Source organism: Vipera ursinii (genome assembly GCF_947247035.1).
Source record: "Vipera ursinii genome assembly, chromosome: 5".
Taxonomy (NCBI): Eukaryota; Metazoa; Chordata; class Lepidosauria; order Squamata; family Viperidae; genus Vipera; species Vipera ursinii.
In genome coordinates this window covers 48,465,217-48,482,989 of record NC_139518.1, presented here as the reverse complement: position 1 = coordinate 48,482,989, position 17,773 = coordinate 48,465,217, and the positions used below count along the sequence as shown (strand labels likewise).

At 34.4% G+C, this 17,773-nt stretch overlaps 1 protein-coding gene across 4 annotated transcripts in view; it reads right to left on the bottom strand.

The window, feature by feature from the left end:
- The window catches only part of SLK (STE20 like kinase), a 42,306-nt gene that overhangs the window by 5,793 nt on the left and 18,740 nt on the right, over positions 1 to 17,773 (bottom strand). For 2 of the 4 annotated variants that reach the window (XM_083364399.1, XM_083364400.1), the window contains exons 6-17: positions 17,530 to 17,602; positions 17,119 to 17,313; positions 16,047 to 16,128; positions 14,874 to 15,002; positions 12,557 to 14,020; positions 11,339 to 11,469; positions 10,929 to 11,052; positions 9,160 to 9,339; positions 7,251 to 7,343; positions 975 to 1,104; positions 387 to 511; positions 88 to 276 (exon numbers count right to left, since the gene is read on the bottom strand). In XM_083364399.1, coding sequence (XP_083220525.1) covers positions 88 to 276; positions 387 to 511; positions 975 to 1,104; positions 7,251 to 7,343; positions 9,160 to 9,339; positions 10,929 to 11,052; positions 11,339 to 11,469; positions 12,557 to 14,020; positions 14,874 to 15,002; positions 16,047 to 16,128; positions 17,119 to 17,313; positions 17,530 to 17,602 — 2,915 coding nt within the window. The remainder of the gene's footprint in view (positions 1 to 87; positions 277 to 386; positions 512 to 974; positions 1,105 to 7,250; positions 7,344 to 9,159; positions 9,340 to 10,928; positions 11,053 to 11,338; positions 11,470 to 12,556; positions 14,021 to 14,873; positions 15,003 to 16,046; positions 16,129 to 17,118; positions 17,314 to 17,529; positions 17,603 to 17,773) is intronic. The other 2 variants (XM_083364401.1, XM_083364402.1) reach the window with 2 other exon arrangements.

Genomic DNA, 17,773 nt, shown 5'->3' with positions numbered 1-17,773 from the left:
TCTGGAGAAAAGATTATCAGTTTCACAGAACTTACACTCTCACTCCCAAAGGTAATTTAATTTTTAATTAATATTATTGCTTCTTACCTGCTTGATTTTTTCACGATCTTGATCTGGAGTGCTTGAAGAGTTAATTCTGAGGCTTTTCTTAAACATGGCCATTCTTGTTTTGGCTTCACTACGCTGAATTTTGGGCAATCGAGCTTTTTCCTGAGTATGTTTGTTTTTCAGTTCTTCAATCAGTCGTTGGTTGTATCTCTGCATTTGTTCTGTTTCCTTAAAAACAGATAAATGTCCATTACTAAAAGGAAAGCCTGCCAAATAATAAAGGCACCTCCCAGAACATTAAGTTAAAAAAATATAAAACAAATTAAAATTACACTAACTTTTTCATGCCGTTTAAGCAGCTGGTGTCTCTGCATGAAGTACTGATCCTTCAGCTGCTGCTTCAGCAGCTGATGTTTTTCCTGTAAGTGTCGTTCTTCAAGTTCCCATATTGCAGCTTCCCTGGCTAGAATGGAAAAAAAATGGCTTCTGAGTCTGCTGAGAAATGGCACTCCAAAACAGGTCTTCTGCAGCTTCTGTACTTCAGTGATTTAATTAAAGAAAATCCCAAGCATAATTCTTATTGGTATTAAGTTAAGAAGGAATTACTTTCTGACAAAGACTTGAATTGACACAGTTAAAGATTTGACATATAAGAAAATGGCAAGCAAACTTGAAAGAGGACTTTGTATATCATTTTTTTTCTGTTTTGGAATGAGAACTTTCATTTGAATGAACTTTATCTGAAGTTCCGTTACAGTCTTTCCTGGTTTTGCACTTGTACCAAAGAGACAAAAATTTAGGATGTTACTCCATATTCTCTCATTTTCATGGGGTTTACTTGTGAGCAATATAGGATGGATGGAGTCCCTAAATCTACTCTGAGTTCATAAAGGCTCAATTCAACTATGAGAAAAAGGAACAAATACCTCTCATGAGCTGCTGCTTGTTGTTAAGACAATCTCGTTCAATGGTTGCCAGCTCTACTTTCTGCTGCTGAATTATTTTTTTTAATGATGCATCCAGTTCTTGTTGTTGTTTCTGCACAAACTCTTGCTCCTGTTAAAAATGAGTCCAAAGTCAGTAATTACAGAGTTCATAGAACTATAGATTTGCATCCCACAGTAACTCCAAGTAACAGTAAAGTCTCAAAAGCATTGTGTAAGGAGAGTTACACTGAGAAACAATCCCCAGAGGGCCACCTAACACTTTCATAAATAACGTCTATGAACGAGGGCTTCTCAGATTCAGACTCACCATTTTATCTAAAGGTTAATAGTTTATAGAAGGTGTGTTGAACCTTTCAGATTTTGCATCTTGCAGCCTGAGAAGCATGGTTGAAGGGTGATGGCACAAGCTACACTTCAATATTTCAACTAATTAAGAGGACTTCCTGCACATACTAAAGCTGCAAGACTCAACCCAATGGCTGGCTGCCTGGCTGCCTGGGTACATGCGCGCACACGCGCGCGCACACACACACAAGAGTTGTAAAATTTAACTGATCCCATAATTCTTCCTTTCCAAATAAGTAATTTATCTGAAATCCATCTGATGCATTTGTGGGTTTTACAAGCAAATTGCTTCATCTTGTCATAGTTACATCTAGAGCTAAAGAAAAACACAAACTGAAAATATGGCAATGAACTAACCAAGACCTTCAGTTTTCGCATATAACATTATTAATATGCTACACAAATGTTTATAGCTCTCAATTAACCAATTAAACTAGTTTTTAATTGCTGTGGTTGATGGGAGAAAATATGACCAATAAAAATCGGGCTGAAATAAAAATGAGTCCTGCTTCACAGGTTTATTGAGATCAGTTCAGCCCTTTGCCCTGAAAGTGTTCAGATGGTTATTTTTGTGGGTCACTGCAGAAGAAGCTAAGAAAGTAGCAATTTTGTGATTCTTAAGAGAATGGAATTCTTCAAGTGCCTATATAAGAAGTCTATAGGACTTACAATCTTTTCTCTGAATGGTGTGTTGAACTATTTGGCTTCCATTAATAATATTAGCAGGTAGTTAATCCCTGGGAATATAGTGTTGTGACATTGTAATTCACAATATATAATAGTATTAAGAGCTAGCATTATTTAAGAATTTTTCAGGAAAAGTAAGAAATGTACCTTAAAACTAAAGTAGAGATTTATGTCTTTGAGGGAAAAGGATATGTTTATACTCTAAATAAGTCAATTTTTTAAAATAAAAAAGGAACCCTAGGTAACATTTAGTATAATATTTAGGCACAAATATTCAACTAAAGTGTTTTTTCAGTCTAAGTAGATATCAATATTTGCTGCATGGTAATTAATTGAACAATGTTGCTATCTAATTATAACAAACCTATGACAGATCGTATTTTGGAAGAATAATTAGTTGCTTTCTTTCAATTCATATGCAAACAAACTTAAAAAATCTTCAGGCTTTTAACCTATTTAAAACATCTATATAGTGACTTACAAATGTATATAATATGTGGAATAATGTATAGCTGATTAGATCTCCAAATATACCTACAACTAACACATAACTGTTCTTGAATCAGAGGTGTATCTAAACTCAATATTTTAAGTTGAAAAAACTGTGAAATATTATAACATTTAAAGATGGTTCAGATTACAACCAGTAATCTAAGTCTAGAAACAACAAAGATAATGCAAGTCAAAATATAATCCTGAAGTTACTAATAGACCAACAGAACACAAACAAATTAAAATGTCCAGCATTTGCACATCAATACCTCATTTACATTGCAAATATTCAAAAATTTAACCACAATATTTTTTTTATTTTTTTTAAATTCCATTTATATCCCGCCCTTCTCCGAAGACTCAGGGCGGCTTACAAGCTTAGCAGTAGCCTTCATTCTATGTATATGCCCGCTTATTAGGGCTTTCACACACACCCCAAGCGGCATTATTACAAAGTCAGCTTAATTGCCCCCAACAATCTGGGTCCTCATTTTACCTACCTCGGAAGGATGGAAGGCTGAGTCAACCTTGAGCCTGGTGGGATGCGAACCTGTACTAATTGCAGGCAGCTGGTGTTACTTAAGGAGGCATTAGCCCAATGCTCCACCAAGGCTCTTTAAATTTTTAATGGAAGGTATGAAATGTGCTGTGGAAACTTTCTCCTGAAGGTATTGCTATGGTTTCTGTTAGCCATATTAGAAGAAGACTTTCTCTCCTCTCAGAGCTATAACTTAGGGGTCTCAGCCTATGGGGGTCTCCTAGGTCACAAACCAAGTTATAGAACACATCAGTTAAAGAAATGTTAGAATTTGCAGAGCTTTCATTGCATTATTGCTTAGTGCCAATGGTACCTAAAAGAAGGGTGGATTGCAATTCTGGGTGATGCTCATTGTTGTCATGGGAAAAGGCTATCACTGAACAGGCTTTTAAATTGCACCTGCACATTCTGGTTAGCCTTCTTCTATAACCAGCCAGACCAATATTTCAACAACTAACAAATAATTTGTGAAATTTTGGCTTCATTTTTTTAAAATATAAGATTAAGAAAATATTTAAAAATTAATTTAACTTTTTTAAAAATTCTTGGACCTTAGCCTGAAAAATATGTGTGAAAATATATAGAGGATTGTCTCAGACAAACATCACAATTTCTCAGACTGCTGCAGAGAAATTATGCCATTCTTGTGAAAGCCATTCCACCATGGCTATGAATGGTTAAGAAGCAGATGTTATAAGAGAACAGGTTTCCATCCATACTTCATATGAAATTATTACCCTTGCTTTTCATGTAGCTTCTTATCTAAATACATTCCTGCATACTAAAGGCATCTATAATGCTTCTGGATCAAAAAACACACTGGGGAACACAGTGCCATGGAATAATGGAAAGCAAAGAGATATAGAATCTGAATGCAAACCAAATTGAAATTGACATTACTTAACACAAAAAGGCTACTTCTTTTACCTTACAGTTCTCTTGTTTGACTTCTACATGACAGTTTAAAAGCATTTAAGGAAAACATTTGAACATGTAAATGGCACTGAAGTATGATCATTATCTACTAGGTAGTTCTGTGAATGAAAATCAGCAGGCCTATGGTGAAAAAAAGATCTTTATTCACCAGCTTTGTTATCTACAGAAGATCAATGGTGACTGTATAAATGCAACTCTCTAATACCAATAGAGAGATTATAACTAGGTATGCAATGTTTTTAAAGCAAAGTAATAAAAGGCCATATCAAAAGTTTGCATTGCAAAGTAAAACATACTGATAAGATCTGACCCCTTCTTAAAGTTCTACTACCTGATAGGAAGGGTGGAAACGCTACCAAAAATGAAGGTGCGTAAAGGTTTTTCACCACTTAAGGTGGGAAAAGGGTATTTTTTATCCTATAATCGAAACGTAGGAGAACTGTTATTAGGTTAAAGAAGGAAAACGCACTGTCAAAATTATATCTACAGGCACTCTGAAGAAACAGCCAAGTTTCACAGCACACAGAGGAAACAATAATAGTTCAGTTTTACACATGTGCTGAAAATTCGCCTATTTTGTTCTATTAATTTCTTTGTGCACATTAATAAAGTTTTGTGTAGTATTTTAAAATAAAAATAATTTAACAGCACATGCATGTAAGAGGAAAAAATGAAATCTAACACGACAGGGGTCATATGTTTTTTATGGGAGTGGTATATGGACTTACATCCTGCATTACTGCATTGAAGAGAGCAGATGAGGACAACTGAAATGACTGAATCATAACCTGAGCAATGGCCTGTGGAGCAGAATACAATGTACTTCCCGTGTGAAAATAACCACAAACAAAGCATTTCAACACTAAACAGAAGCAAAACAACAAAAGAACTTATAACTCCAGCAAACACCTCTTTACCAGGCCCTATTGAAACAATAATTCATCATTATTTATGGACAGAGTGTTTCTGAAGCACTGTTTATACTTATAGTCTCAACTAAGCGTTTATGCATGCAGGTACCAATCACAAACTAAATGAGAAAAAAAGAATAATAATCACTATTTATTTTCCTATACCTAATACTCTATAACCTATTCTCATCCACACCTTGTTAACTTCACTTGCTGTGTTAAAAGGTATTATCTTTTTTCCAATAATTTAAGGACAACCTCACAAAAAGGACAACTTACCAAATACACCCTCTATGGAAAAGTAATTATTAGTAAAGTTTGGAAAAAGGTACGATACACTGCTAGGAAAAATAATTGCCTGTGAAAAGCAGGATTCTGCTCGATGGATGGGAAGATTCAGCAATTCAGCTAATGTCTAAGGCAGACTTTAGCAACGTCTATCTTGCTCTAAACACTTTACTGTTTTTTATGGTTATCCTCTCCTATTGTTTAGAAGAGTCAAGACCTTGCTCTTCGCCAGGTCTTCATACGCTTTTCAAGCTTTTAGAGAAGGAGAAGGAGATCCCTCACTTCATTGCATTTGTACCTTTTATCATTCTTTTAAATCATGTACTGATTTTATTGACATTTCTGTTTTTTTATGAGTCACCTAGAGTGATTGAGAATTGGATCAAATACAAATAAATTATTATTTAATATTATGATACTACTGGGAAGTTAAATTCTCTCTCCACTATTCACTAAGTAGTATATATAATAAAATATAAACTTAAACATCATATTGGTCTATATAATGAATTATAGAGAAAGTACAGTTCGAGGTCCAGATCGATGTTGCAAGGATTAAAAGAACATCAGGTGACCAACCAGGTAACGTGTGTAGTCCAGGGGTCTCCAATCTTGACAACTTTAAGACTTTAAGAATTCTGGGAGCTGAAGTCCACAAGTCTTAAAGTTGTCAAGGTTGCAGACCCGTAGTGTAGCCAACAGAAGCCATGCTAGAATCTAGTAGATATGGACCTCACGCTAGGATCTATGAAAGTAGTTGCAGTGGAGATTGTGTTTTAGATTGTAGACTTGCAATTATTCAGATTTCTTCTATCCATCCATGAATTTGTTCTGAGGTATTTGCTTGTAGAAGAGCCATAGAAGAGCAACAGGCTGGAACCTTGGTCTTCGGAAGGAAGTGTTCATTTCTTTCCTGTTTTATTTTCAACATTCTCAACCTTGCTGGATATAATCATAATTTCATGGGCTAGAGGTGCTCAATCTGCAAAAGGATCTAGACTTTGGAACACGCTTCCCTGAGAGATCAAATGACTGAAGAGATTGTCCTTTACCTGCTTACTGATAAATCTACAGCAGTGGGGTTAATAAAATCAGCTGCCTCCTGGAGTTTTGAGACAGATGCACCAGAATTATGGAAAGAGGATTCAGGAGTTCTCTCACTGTAACCAGTGCAGCCCATTGTCCTATATATATATATGTGCATGTGCAGTACAATCTATTTGCATGCTATTGTATCAGAAGTATTCTTCAAAATGAAAAGTTAATGTTGATATTACCTATTACTAACTACTACTTAACACCAAAAGTTGGACTACAGATACAACAATCACAATGCAAATTTTGTTTCAAACAGCAAAAATATCAAAATATACCGTCTACAGCAGTATCTTTGGAAGAAAGCTTTGATTATCATGTTCGTAAATATGCACTTAATTAACACTAGGTCACTGTATGGAATTATAGACTTCAGTGATTTATTTTTTTAAAAAAGGTAAGCAAAATCATAATAACCTTCCCACTATTTTCGATTCTAAAAGCTTCAGTTAAAGTAGATGTAAAGTATATATGACAGACATTTTAATATACAACATACACTGAACTTTAATTACTCTGAATGCTGTTGTCTATGGAGATTCTCAGTCATCCAAGTCATGGATGTTCCAAAGGTGTTTTTTCATGAGGCAACTGGACTCTGTTTTTCTCTGAAGACATTTCACTTCTCATCCAAGAAGCTTCTTCATCTATGACTCAAGAAGCTTCTTGGATGAGAAGTGAAACATCTTCAAAGGAAAACAAGAAAGTCCAGTTGCCTCTTGAAAAAGCACCTTTGGATGCTGTTCTATAAATAACTAAATATTTGTTAAATAGCAACATTTTTACACTGATATTTTAACGTTAAAATTTAATACACTTCTAGCTGCAGTTCTGGGAAAGAAATCACTACCAATGAATAGGTTCCTTCACAGGGAAAAATGCCCAATCACTATCAAACTATTAAAGCAATGCAAACAAAGCTGGTTGGGGGGGGGTTTAGAAGCAGGAAGCTGCTGTGGTTACCTGAGCATGCTGGGTTTGAGTAAGCTCCTCTTTCTTGCGTTTCATGAGCTCTTTTCTCAGCTCTTTTGGTGCTTTCTCCACTTCATTAAAAACCTACAGTGCACAAGCATGCAGAATGTGGGGAAAATAACCCTTTTTCTCCACAGCAAGCATTTATGGTAAATGAAGAGGAGCAATAAGCATTCAGAAGATGTTACAAGTGCATGCAAAGCTGGAAGTGTTAGCTTGTGAGAAAACGGTGGGAGGAGCATACATGCATGAAGTATTTATTGACTGTATTCCAGAAAAAAGTGCACATGCCAATAGCAGCCTAACAACGAATCTCTGTTTGCATCCGAGTACTAATAAACTGCTTCCATAACCAATTTTTATGCAGGAGAGATAGTAATTAAAATAGAAAGCTTCTTGAAAGGACAACAGAAAGGATTTTGTTTTTCCAAATAATAAAACACAAACAACACAAGAATAGCTACCTCTGCACTTGTCATATAAAGTACAGATAATAGTTGATAAAAGTACAATTTGTATGAAAAGCCATAATCATCTCAAAAGTGATATTCACATATCATTGGAAAAGTAAATCAAATGTTCAATTTTATACTGGAGCTAAAAGGGCCGTCTAGGCCATCAAGTCCAACCCCTTATTCGGTATAGAAACCAAATTAAAATACTTTTGATGGATGGACTGTCTAGCTATTCACGATTAAATTACTTTACTTGAAAACGTAAAGCATCCATAGGAAATAAAGCCCAAATCACCACATGCTATTCCTGTTTCCATGAGTGTAATAAAACTATAACCAGCTTTCCCCTTTGAGATCCAATCACCATTAGAAACTCGAAGTGCAAGAAATTTAGCAAAAAGGAAAGAAGTTAATATTATACAATTTGAAAAAAAGACAACTGGATGTAATTACAGTAATAATATCGAACAGTTAGCATAAGAACAATGGCATTGAACAAATTATCAATAAAATATATCAAAACAGAGGGACAAGAAATTTCTGCTGTAATTATATCATGTAATAATATAATAGCTTGGTAATCATTAGGCTGGGGGTATTTTGGAGAAGTGTGTTGTCAAAAAGAGTAATAAAGTGAAATATTAATGAATCAGACAAACAACAAAAACTCAGAATATAAGATCTGATATACAATTCCTTCATTTTTCATAATTTTGGCCTTACTTTAAGTAAGGAACAATATATTAAAATACTGAGTTTTAAGTTGATTTGAGTTTGAGAAAGAATTTCTTACCATTTAAACTGGATTAGTTCCAAATAAAGCCAAAATGGTAAATTTCACCACTACTTCAATTTTTAAAATTATCTTAATAACATACTGCATAACAATCCCTTTTTTATTTCATGCAGATACCAATTCTGTAGTTTTTCTACCACAATTATATTTAAATGTAAAACTGTTTTATATTGCATGTAGGGTAATCTGAGAGCAAAAAATAGTGTTCTACAGCACTTTATCTCTGATTCTTCTGATATAAAGATCACCCTACTGCTTACACAGAATTTTAAAAATTCTGTTGTGACATATTTCATGAAAATCTCCATGACTTTTACCTGTGATTATGTTACGAACAGCCAATTTAAAAAATCTTAATAATTAGCCAGTATTCATAAAAGCACATGCAAAATCTTTCTACAGCTCTAGCAATTATTCTGATGAATAACATACACAAAAACTCTATCAAAGGTCTTGACTAAATAATACTTTTTACTATTTCAAATACATAGTGAAAGCCCATCATAATTTATTACTGAAATTAAGGTGTTGGAGACCCCAAGTGTGTATGTGAGTGTGTATGCACAATTGTAACATATGGAATGAAAATGTAAACATCAGTAAGGCCAAAAACATTCATTGTATTTACTAAATTATTTAAAGGGTTTACCTCTTTCTTTTTGTTTTTCAACATATTTTGAAACTTGGATAATTCTTTTTCTTGTTCTGCTTTGATGCGCTTAGCTTCATCACGTAAACGATTTGTATGCTCCTGTTCTAAGCGCTCTATAGTCTGTTTTTGCTGTTTTTCTAGGTTTTCAATTTCCTGGTCATATTGCCGCTTCTTGCTCTAAAAAAAACAATGGCGTTATTTTCACTGATTATCTGAGTGATAAAAATTGGGATGTGAAAGTGAGGAATCTGCATACATAATAAGGAGCTATATGTAGAAGAGGCAAAACTGGAGGGTGGACTCAGGAGAGGGCCGAGGTTAGAATTTTTATGTGTCACAAATGCTCCAAGTCCACCCCCCCACAAAATTCTATTGACTCTCACGTCAGGCACAAAGATAAAAATGAGGATGGTATGTGGAATGAGAATGCATAGCTTCTTTCCTATATGCAATTATTTTAGATATTTTAAAAAAATCAAGAAAGACAGAACAAATACTGATATACTGTTCTGAGCAGTCTTAAAATAAAACAGAAGAATCTCATGAAAAATAGTAATCTAATAACTGCTTGAATCCTTTATTAAAGTTTGTAAAATGTTTATTAAGCGATAGATTGTAAGTGAAAGAGGAGAAAACGCCATCTGTTAGTAAGGCATTTTTTTTCTCTGCCTTAACTCATTTGTATAAGTAAATAAATTCATTTACTTAAATTCAAGAAAACAGTTAATCTAATCAAAATTGTTTCTAGATTTTGCTGAAATCTTTAGCATATTTTGAACTGAATCAGCACAAGTTAATCACTTACTCAGCAAGACAGGGAATATGAAATGCAAATATATACATTTCTTCACTAATGTCAAGCAATTCTGAAATGGTTTTACAGCCATTAACCCCCTAAATTTTAAAATCATAAAGCTAAAATATTTACAACAACAGTGCTTGTTTGGTCACAAGTTGCATACTTTTTCTAATTTTTAAGGATAAAAATGTTATTGTTTAAACTCTTGCTACATTTACCCCAAATTCTTATACTGATATCAATTTCTCTATTATCAGCACTTTTCCTGTGGCATGTATCAGATTTATGAGAGTAGCATCATGCACATTATGTTCCTAAAAGGTAAAGGTTCCCCCGCACATGCGTGCTAGTCGTTTCCAACTCTAGGGGCCAGTGCTCATCTCCATTTCAAAGCCGAAGAGCCAGCGCTTGTCCGAGGACGTCTCCGTGGTCATGTGGCCGGCATGACTAGACACCGAAGGCACACGGAACGCTGTTACTTTCCCACCGTAGTGGTCCCTATTTTTCTACTTGCATTTTTACGTGCTTTCGAACTGCTAGGTTGGCAGAAGCTGGGACAAGTAACAGGCGCTCACTCTGTTACGCGGCACTCGGGATTCGACCCGCCAAACTGCCAACCTTCTGATCGACAAGATTAAGACTTTCTTTAGCAGTAACACTGTATAAACAGATAATATTGGATTTAAGTTCTTTATGTTTAGAAGTACAAAGCCTTTGCTTATTTTCAAATTGACAATTTTCTTTATCACAACCTACATGCATCTTATTCCTTTCATTGTAACTATCTCCTTTTCCATTCCTTTTCTCCTTTTCCTCTACCAACCAGCTTTCCTGCCCTTTATAAGGAGGAATAGTTCATTTTTTACTCTAGAAGAATGTCATAATATACTGTTTCATCACAGAGCACTAAACATAAAATGTTGAGCTTGCCCCAAAATATAAAAGCAGCAGGAAACTGGAATCTTACTGTCATTTCCTGTTCAAAGCGCCTAAACATCTGTTCTCGTTGTTGTAATAGCTTATTACTGAGTTGCTGCTGAGCTCGTTGTTCTTCTTTTTGAAGAAGGCGCAGCTCCCGTAATTCTTGACGTCTGGCATTAAGGAAGAAGGAAGTAATTTTAGTCTCATCAGTAACCAAGGTGAAATTAGAATTCTGAAGTAATATGACTAATAACTGAGGGGTGGAATTGAACTACTGCATTTTATAAGACTAATCTAATGAAAACTGTTCCTTATAGTCTAAAACAGTCTAATACAGTCCAATATATGTAGACTGTATATGTGTATGTACATATTTCTATGTTTATGAGTTCATATGTGAATATGTATTGGAGATAAGAAATCTCTCTCATTTGAAATGAATATTTTAAAACTCACCGAAGATACCGAAGTTCTTCACTTTTAGAATCATTGTCAGTGACTATTTTTGAAGTAGTCACACTCACTTCTACACCATCAATAATAAATTTCCGAGTTTTCTTTAAAGTCTTCTTGTGTCTTTTGGTTTCCTAAATAAAAGATGGCACATCATATAAAGACTGGAAATAACTAGTTGAAGAAATGAATTTTCTTAAAGGAAATATATTAAAACAGATTTTCCTTAATCTTGGTTATAAAAAGAATAGCTTGAAACCATCTTTTAAAAATATGGTTTCAAGCTATTCGTTTTATAACCAAGATTGAGTAAAATCTGTTTTAACATATTTCCTTTAAGAAAATTCATTTCTTCAACTAGGTATTTCCTTTCTTTGAATTTCTGAACATATAAATAAAATGGCAATAATTTCTTAAATACCATGTACAGTAAAATACTTGCATCAACCATTACAAATATCTACTATTAGTGAACTATATCAATGTATTAGATGAATCTTCTACTGATCACATAGAAAACATGAGGTTGAAACTGCAAATTAAACAAATGAAGAAATAATGAACAAGCTGAGAGAAAAGGAAAAAACAAGTTAAGTGTGATTTCTAAACACTTAAAAAAAGATAGAGGGAACTTTAAAAAACCAAAGGGCAGGGTATAATTTGGCATTTAAACATAGCAGAAAGGACATTTGCAAGGATGAAAGGGTATGAGGAGGTAGGTACAGTTTACTTTACATGCTACTTCTTACTCAGTTATGCAGTTTCCATAACACTGCTGAGTCTGAAAAAGACTACAGGGACATCTATGTATGTATAGAATCTGATCTCCATTTTGCAGGAGAGATTAAAAAGAGAATAATACCACAGAAGAAACATTATATACAAAATACATCATAAAATGTCCAATAATAATCTATATTAAATATAATTGGAACTGTAGCCTTTAGATTTTTGTAGTACAGTAATTATTTCTATATTTGGAATTAATTTTAAATAAAGTACCATACAAAAATTTGGACTAAAAGACATATAATTGATATACAGAATTAGAAGAAAACATGACAATGCAGAAATACTGAACTTCAATATTCTAAGGGCACAGTGATATGGAAATTATTTAATTTGTAAGTAGTTATGGTAAATAGAAAAGGGACCCTCAGTGTATATAATTTGTTTCCATTCAAATTCACGCAGGGCTTAATTTTAAATTAAAACACTTACTTGTAAAGATATTGATCCACTATCTTTGTTTTTAGTGAGGAAGTTAGAAATGGACAAATTTAAATCAATGCTGCTATTATCAGCTGTAGAACCAGTGCCCGAATCTGTATCATTTTCTTTAGCAGTCTCAGGATCAAGATATTGTGTATGTTCAATATTATTCTGCTTCCTTGATTTATCTTCTGTCTCATTTTCTACGCAGCTAACATTAATACTTGGTACTGGAGATGCCTCATGTTCAAGAGGCTGTTTCACTACACTATCTTCAAGACGATTTTTAATAGATAGCTCACTGGAAACTACCTCAGGATCTGTGCTTATTTGAGAATTATTCTTGTGGTTTTCTTCAGCTCTGATCTCTAATTTATCACCAGGTTGTGCGACGTAAACCTCATCTTCGGTGTTGATTTCTTGAATTGTTTTTTGTTTTTCAGCATGTACAGCATCATCCAATCCTGGCTTCTGTTTCATGACCTCCATTTTTTTTGAAATGTTGACCTCAGTTTCCTTTAAGGTGTTCTTCTGGTTAAAATCATCATAATCTCCCACTCTCTGTTGCTGATCAGTATCCACATCATTCTGAGTAAATGCTGGTTCAGAAGTAATTTTTCCCTCAGAATCCTCAGAAGTACACTCTGTTGGCTGTTTGGTTCTTTCAATTACTTTAACTGAATCTGTGGTCTGAACCTTGGTAGTAACACCTCCCTCTTGAGCACTACTGATACCTTCTTTTATTGGTTTCTGCTGCTTATCACTTGATTCTTCTATATCTGTCATTTCCTTAATATCATTTGCTTCATATTTCTGATTTTTAATTTCTTTCAGAACATCATCTTCGCATTTTTCATTTCCTTGCGATTCCTTAATCGCTTTAGTTTTTTCTGTTGACATTTCCTCCACAGTTTTGTTTTCCTGGATGACTATGAAACTTTGCTTTTCTTCTTGCATATCAGTCTCATTAGAAATTGTTTCTCCAGTTTCTGCACTGCTGGCTTCAATTTCAAGACTGATTTTATTTCTGCTCTCAATGGATGATTCATTTGACGAATCACTGTCTTTTTCTGTTTTTAGATCAGGTTTGACATTTATTATAGATAACACTGTATTGGTTTCCTTTTCTTCTTTCTGTGCTATAGTGTCTTCATTCAATATTACATTTTGATCAGCATTTTCACTCTTTTTTGCTTCTTCAACTTCATGTTGTAATGCTGATTCATTCTCTCCTTTTTCAAAATGGCTCTCCTTGGCATCACTTGTGCTTTCTGTGAATACTTCATTTTCATTTCTGCCAGGCTCCATACTTATCTTTCCTTTTTCAATTGTATTAGTACTTGTCTCTTCCATGGATGAATGCTCTAGTCTCTCCGAAACAGATTCCAGCATAGATGCATTCTGTGAAAGTTTATCCTCTTCTGAGCTGGCAATACTGAGGTCAGATGAGGCTCGCTTATTTGCAGGTAACTGCTAAAATATATATTGAAATGATTATTAGTTATACATGTAATTACTTCAATTTTTAGTATTACTGAATATTATCCTATTACTAAAGTTAAGATTATGTAGAACGTATAGTATCAGTATATAGGATTTATAGTAAAACAACTTCTCTGGATAGGCTTCTTCCCAATGTGCACCTTGTGTAATCCAAATTTTCTTTGCATTTGGGAATCTATATGCATACCTGACAAAAAGATGTAGTTTTTAAATGTGCAAGCTAAAAACCTACGCATTACAGCATCTGCCTTCAATGAGATGGGCGGCTATATAAAATTTAATAAACAAACAAACTGTACACTTCTGAACTTGGCAACCTTCCTTATAACTTAGAACCCATAGGTACAAGATTACATAAGTCTAAAGTATGTTATTTTATTTATTAAATTTTTGGCCATCCATCATACACTGAGTAACTCTGTTTAACTGACATCCGTTCAACTAGCTCTGACCAACTGCAACAGGAATGGAACTCGTACCTGCCATTTTATTGCTAATGAAATCTGAAAATTCTTATGCTTTGGAGGAACATCAGAACACTCAAACAAACAAAACTCAGTTGGTCTTGTTTGAAGAACAGAATAACATTCCAAAATACAGGTTGCAATGTTCCAATCTTAGAAATTCAAAATGATTCTATTCTATTCTATTCTAATTTATATATTTAGATTATATTAATTGAAAGAGCAAATCAGTTTATATGACATGCTTCTCTTAATATAACACTGTAATAAAAACTTACATTAACAAAAATCAACATAATTTATAAACTTGGCTTGCAATATAAAGTTTCTTTTTAATGTACAAATTTTAAATTTCTCACTAGAGAATTTTCAGATTCCTCCTCTTCATCTTCATCTTTTCCATCCTCTACTTCTTCAGTGACTTCAGCCTTTGCTTCTGCAATCAGCTCTCTGATTGGTTTACTGGAAGTTACAGTAACAAATGGATGCTAGTAAAAAAAGGCATACAGAATTTAATCAAAATTAAAAGGCTTTAAAATCAAAATTAAAAGTTTGATGCAAGAAAAGTAAAAACATAGGTTTCTATTAAAAGGCTTACAACTCATTTTTTCACTGAACACTTCTTTATAAAATTCTAAACAATATTTTTTCTTTAAAAATAACATTTCTATTCTTCAGTAAGTTCTTATATTTGCATGTGTAAGTCTGTTTGGGAAGAAAGAAAGTCATAGGCTGATTCAATTTCACAATTATAAACGAGATCTATAAGCACTGTAGTTTCTTGAACAACATCCAGCACTACTTGATTAGCATTATAAATCCTATATTTGGATATATTTTCTCAAACCATTTCTTCTAAACAAATATATTTCAAAATTATCCTTTACAAATTATCCTTGTAAATATGAAAACTAATCCTAGTGAAATCAAACATAAAAACAGATAACAAAATTAATAAACAATTCCTAGATTAACCTGTGTTAATTTCAACTCAGCTTTGTCTGGTCCTATCTTGTTTTTCTCCAAATGGACATTTAATTAAAGTTTAAAGCAAAGTGCTATTTTTACATCTCACTATATCTATCATTGCATTTAAAAATTCTTAATTGTTTTGGTTATCATTTAGCTGAAAGCGTAGAGTATAAATTACCAGGGCTTCAGATTTGTATTTCCATGGTGGATGCTATTACAACATTAAACATGTAAAGTCTCATTTTAGCATATTAATGTCTTCAATTGCTCCATACAGTCCAAATTGTAAAAGCAAAACAAAAAAAACTCATTGATATACACTAGTCCCTTGACTTCCTGCAGAGGAATCTGGAGCTGTTCTTTCTCAAGAAACTATTTCATTGTTTGCTGATTTGCTGCAGTGTACATTGCTCTGTAATCAGTAGAAATTAACCAGGCAGCCCAGAGAACTTTACATGAATAAATAACTCATTATGACTGAGCATTGCTGTACAGTATATCTGAATTCTATATGATTGGAAAACAGAAGTCCAAACAGTAAAATATTTCATTCTTCACACCTGCAGAAGTTCAGCAACGTTCCATCTGGCATCTACATTCTTTTCCAAACATTTCTTTAAGAAATCCTTAAAATCAGCAGACCTACACAGAAGCAATTAAATTGGTAAGTTATAAAGATAAAATTTATAATTGTAACTTAATTAGAATGGTCCAAATAAAATGCAAAATAATTGATAATATTTCCATTCATATTTAACAGGCAGTTTTCTTTTATTACAGTAGTTTAGAACAGGACTTTTCAACCTTTTCACCCATTGTACCACTTTTAGGATATGGCAACATCCGAGTACCACCAGTTGCCTAGCAAGGTGTCAAAAACTTGATGACACACCCCCCCAAAAAGGAAAAAAGTGATGAAATACAGGTAGTCCTTGACTTAAAACAGTTCGTTTAGTGACTCTGTTCGAAGTTACAATGGCACTGAAAAAAGTGCCCCCCAAGCCACAGCCGAGCAAGCCTGCCCGGTGGTGCTCTTCCTCCTGTCCGAGGTTTTCATTGTTGTGAGCATTTCTGTTGAGGATTGGCAGCAGGGGTGGGGTGGGAGTTTGGTTTTTATTCCCGCCCTCCCATCTGCTGGGTGGTAGCAGCAGCTTTTGGTCACTTCACATGACTCTGGGACACTGTGTCCGTCATAAATATGAATCAGTTGCCAAGCATCTGAATGTAAATCACAAGACCCTGGAGATGCTGCAACATTCCAGCGGATCAGCACTTCTGGGCTCAGAAGCGCCAAGATCAGTGCCGAGCTCCAGCTGGAGCCTGGCACTGATCCTGGCGCTTCCGTTGAGCCCTGACAGCCCTGAAGCTCCAGCCATCTCTCGCTCAGGCTTGTGCGGTGCTGTCACCGGTTCAGCTCATTTCCCCTCCCCCGCTACCACTTTTCTAGGATGGTTGTGTACCACCTGCCAGGTGCCAATGTACCACAGGTAGTACCCGTACCACTGGTTGAAAGGCCCTGGTTTAGAATATAGGCTTAAGATGTCTTTCGGAAAAATTGCTGTCAATTTTGGAGCAAGTACTTCCTTTTGTCAGTTTATTTTAATGCTGATAATAAATAAAGAGAAAAATCACCATTTTGATGGTTGTGCCAACGAAGGTGGGTCCGACTTTGCTATTTTCAGCAAAACACGCATTGGATTCAATTCATGATGAGGTGGTTCTATTTCAGCCATTTCTATTAAAGTGACACCTAAAGACCAAACATCAGCTTTATAATCGTAAGGTCTGTCTTTAGATGTCTCACACATAACCACTTCAGGAGCCATCCTGGAGTAAGGGGGGGAAAAAATCAGATTGTTAGCAATAAATAAGGCCTAGTCTAAGACCTGAGCTAATTCAAAAGCTAAGGAACATAAGATCAATATTGTTTGTATTATTGTAGTTGAAAAAAAGTTGCCACTGTTCTTATTTTATATAGCTCTAAAAATATACAATGTTTTATGTAAGAAAAGGTTATCCTCAAAAGGCTATAAAATGGCTTACCAATATGGAGTACCAATGAAAGAATCTCGTCTCTGGATTGTCCGTGTATTTTTAGCAGATACTCCAAAGTCCGCTTCAACAAATAAAAAATATTGATTTAGAATCACACATAGCAATTTGCATTTATGTTTCAGTGCAACTTGCTTTGCTTCCTAAAGAGAAAACACTGTTTCACTCTTAGCAATCTCCTGATTCCGTTTTAATTTTTCCATTTTGCTCCAAGATATATTTTTGGAACAATTAC